This window comes from Atta cephalotes (assembly GCF_000143395.1).
Source record: "Atta cephalotes unplaced genomic scaffold scaffold00036, whole genome shotgun sequence".
NCBI classification, from domain to species: domain Eukaryota; kingdom Metazoa; phylum Arthropoda; class Insecta; order Hymenoptera; family Formicidae; genus Atta; species Atta cephalotes.
Window position 1 is genome coordinate 1556521 of NW_012130100.1, and position 4880 is coordinate 1561400.

The 4880-nt window shown below is 29.7% G+C and overlaps 1 protein-coding gene across 1 annotated transcript in view; it reads right to left on the reverse strand.

Moving 5' to 3' along the window:
- Positions 1-2254: 2254 nt before the first annotated feature.
- The window catches only part of LOC105621708, a gene marked incomplete at its 5' end in the record, with an annotated part of 85146 nt that continues 82520 nt past the window's right edge, over positions 2255-4880 (reverse strand). Inside the window, one exon of the mRNA XM_012203169.1 lies at positions 2255-2330. Within this exon, the coding sequence (XP_012058559.1) occupies positions 2255-2330 (76 nt within the window). The remainder of the gene's footprint in view (positions 2331-4880) is intronic.

Below are 4880 nucleotides of genomic sequence, written 5' to 3' on the forward strand. Positions count from 1 at the left end.
GGTTTTTTTCTCAAAGATCCATTTATTTAAATAAGATAATGAACAAATACTTCAAAATATTTTCTTTCGTTTTGGATAAATTTTGCTCATTTTGGCAAAAGGTGAATTTCGCAACGATAAAAAATTCTTTTTTGGAATTGATGTAATTTTCAACAAATTCTAGAACATCTTCGAAATTATGAAAGTGTGTATCCTCTAAAACATGTTGCATCGATCAGAACAAGTGAAAATCAGATGGAGCAATATCTGGAGTATACTTAAGATACTCCAGACTGGTATGAAGACTTCTCATTTTAGCTCTAATAGTGTTTACTTTACTGATAATTTAACATGAGATCAAGCATTGTCGTGAAGAAGGATCATTATATCGTCGTTTAATCGCAATTGGAGATCGTTTTTTATATAATGCTTGCTTCAATTTATAATTGTTGTCAATAATGATCAGTCATGACAGTTTCTTTCGGATTTAACAATTCATAGTATATAACACCTTCTCGATCCCATCAAATACACAGCAATATCTTTGAATTGTGAATATTGCATCTCAAAATGAATATTGCTATTTGGCCTGTATCAACCCATGATTTTTTTCGTTTGAGATTATCAAAATAGATCTATTTTTCGTTCCCAGTAACAATTATATAAAAAACTTTTTTTTGTTTGGTGATCAACGAAATGCAAAATGTTATTTAATCGATTTGCAATGGCATTTTCCGATAATGCGGAATCCATTTTCCTTTTATGTGAATACTTTGCATATCATATAAACGTTTAACTATTATATCATCAATTATATCTACTATTATATCATTTAATTCTCTATCAAGTCCTGAAGCGGATTGTATTGAATTTTCGTCCAACAATGATCGCAAATCTGCATTTTCTTGCTTTTTACATTATAAATTCTGAGCGATCTTTGTCGTTAACATTGAAATCACCACTTTTTGAATCATCTAAACCAATATTCACATGTTAACTGATGGAACAATGTTACCATAAGTTTCTAAAATATTATGATCTTCAATCGCTATTTCCTTCTGATTAAAAAAATGAAAGCAACGCATGTCGAAAATGCTCTTTAAGAAGCTCCATTTTTTTAAATGATATAAAAACATTGTTTATTGCACGATGTTACTAATTATTTGTTAGTAAATGACTAAATATCATGGAATAATTGTATAAAGCATTAAGAAACAATAGCTGCGAATGGAAATTTTCGACACTGATATTAGTGCCTCTCTTCCAAAACTCAAATTAAATAACTCCTAGTAATTAACTTGTAAAGTCTAATGCATGTCAATATAAATTGACATCGACATAAAAAATATTGTATTGAAATATATCATCTTATAAGAGATTTAAATACATATTTTAGAATATCATTCTGATATAGAATATCATTTACAAAGTTTAATGATAAGTGCCATAGTATTTGGAACTCGAGCTATTAAATGATAGAACAATGAAAGTCGCTGATGTAAAAGATTCAGAGATTTTTACTGAACATCAATATTAATAAAGGTACTTTTCAGACTTAATATTGTAAATAAAGTAGCGCTGTTAAATCGCGTATATCCGTTATTTTATGATAGCATTCAGTACAACTTCTGAATCATGTATACAGGTGTCCCAAATAATCGCCAAATATTTTATGGGCAGGTAGAGCGGACTAAACTGAGTCGAAAAGTCCTGTACTATTTTACAAGTTTCCCAATAATTAACGAGATATTAATCCTTAAAGAGCCAAATACACGTCCCGGCCTATTACTGTAAAGTGTGTACGCCTATCGATCGCTTGGCACGCGGGCCGTAAGGAGAGGGAACTGCCTGGCAAGAATCTCACGCATACTATCGCGAACCACTATAGCTCGGACGGCGCGCTTGCCAGGCTATCCCCGCTCCTCACGGTCCGTGCGCCAAGCGATTGGTAGGTGAATACACTTTGCAATAGTAGGCCGGACACTGTATTCTGCTATCTTTCCAGATTAATATCTCTTAACTATTATGGAAACTAATAAAATGATACAGAACTTTTCGAATCAGTTTAGTCCGCTCTATCTGCCCATAAAATATTTGGCGATTATTTTGAGACACCCTGTATATGGTAGGCAACTTTATTCTTTCACTTGTTAGAGCACAAAATTGCTCATGTATTGTACAATGGTTTTAATATAAAATATAATGTGGCTATAAAAAAAATGCAATCTTTCTCAATTCATATTTAAACAAATTATTTAAACTTACCTGTTATAAATTATTGATGAAATATACTGAGAACGGCAAATTGCATTGATAACAATGGAAGATTAATTGACACATAACCAGCGGAACTACCTGTAATTAAATTAAAATTTTTAATAGTATAATTTAATAGTATAATTTAATAGTTTAATTTATAGTATAATAGTTTCATTTAATTTTATGCAACGGATATTTGTGTCTTAGAAGATTGGATATAATTGAATATCTCAAAAGAATTATATTTCAAAAAAATATTTCAGATAAGTTGTAGAGTTTAAGGGGATGCTGGAGTGACGCAGAACTTAATTAAAGTCGATATTATAGGTTTTTTCATTTCCAATGTATAAGATGCTTATGTCTTTTGATAATGTTAATATGATCATGCAGAAAATTCGATCGATTAATTATCGATATTTTTTTTTCGATTATTTTCCGTTTCCTACATAACCATCTGCTCAGGGATCAAAACGTTAGGCTCAAACCCACAAATGTAAGATTTATTTTATTTTGGAAAATTTTTCAATCTTAGAATTGAGGAAAAAATAAACCGGGGGATTGAAGTTAATCTTATATTTGTGGAATTGGATCTTAGAAATAGAGTTGTATTATGTATACATGCAAGGCCGCGTTCCAATATATATCATCAGTATTAAATATTTGTAATATACATAAAGTACAGATTTTTAATAGTTATATCAATATGAAGCCGTAATAGCACTTTTTTCTTACGTCCAATGCCATTTTAGATTAATACATTATCAATAAATGAATATGACATTGCACATACATGATGTAACTCTCTTTGCTCTGTCTAATAAAGAGATAGATATTTATAGTACATACATTATTAACATGTCGATTTATATATTTAATATAGAAAATTGTATGTATATTATATTACACTGTGAACACACACACACCACATACCATACACACACACACACACACACACACACACGCGCGCGCGCGCGCGCGCGCGCATTATATTAAATAGATAAAAGTTACTCATTTTAAGATAATCATGCAGATATTATCTATTTATACGCAATATTAGAATTTTATGTACATACATTTATAATGTATATGTATTCATATCGCACAAACATAATATTTATAATTCTAACATTGCTGTAACATATAAAAAAACATTATTAGTGAATACAAATTATAATTATATTTTATATGTATTATAATGTACATATACACAATAATGTACCCAAAATATAATTTTAATATTGCATATATCATTAATTCACTAATATATCTATATGCAATAATAGAATAATATTTTGTGTCATTGTGTGTGTACACATACATTATAATACACACAAAATGTAATTGTAATTTCTATTCATGTCTTTTTATATATACAACGTTAGAATTAAATTTTATACATATCATTATATACATTATACATTATAATATAAAATTCTAATATTGCATAAAAATGGACATAGAGAATATTTGCATGAATATTCCAACATGAATAATTTTTAATAATGTGTGTTTACATATTATAATACACGTACAATTTACATATTATACGTATAAATATACTATGATATTGGGCTTGTCTTAGCGCCAAGACACTATCGTGTCTTCAGATCAGTATATTATCTTTATATTTGAGCATAGATAACTTCTATCTCTCTTTTTGATAGATATAGCAAAAAATGGAATTGCTATATACATTATATGTGTAATATATCTATGCATTGTTAGTACGTCCTGACCTAAAATGACATTGTACGAAAGGAAAAATGATATGTTGACTTATTAAAATGATATGTTGACTTACGAGGATATAAGTTCGAAAAGTTCTCGGTCTAATACAGAAATGATTCCACAAATATTAAACTACTATAATTTTAGAAAAGTTTGTTGTTAGAAAAGTTGAAATTCCTTCTCAGAATTACTGTTAAAATTTCAGACAGATGTGTTCATTAGTTGTTTTGTTTCGGTCGTTTCAAATCATCAATTTTTGATTCTAACATGACAATGCATCTATTCACATTTCTTCAGTTGCAGACGCAAAATTCTACAAATTGGTTCCGCAATCGTATTTCATCAGATTTGATAATCGAAACGCCTCTGGCAATAAATTAAAAATAGTCAGCCCACGATGAACGCCTCTGACATTGAATCATAATTAGGCAAAGCATAATTTATTGTTATAACATTTAATCATATCATTTGTATAATAAATAAAAGTGTATTTTCACGAATGACATAAGGATGTTAACCTATCCCATTCTGGCTGTAGAGTACTTTCCAACAAGAAAATATACGATAGTAACTTTTTAACCAATTTTGGCTTTATAGGATGCCTTCTACAAGAGACACAATGTGACATGGTATGACACAATCATCATTATAGTCTTGTTGTTTGCCAATATACAAGACCACTATGTTGTACTCGCTTGTTAGAAGACACTTATAACTTTCTCTTATCAAAGGCAGACAATTTTCTGTTACTATATTTTTTCCATTTTGTGATACAAAACACTATAAAAATATAAACACACACACACACACACACACACACACACACACACACACACACACACACACACACACACACACACACACACACACACACACACACACACACACACACACACGACACACACACATATATA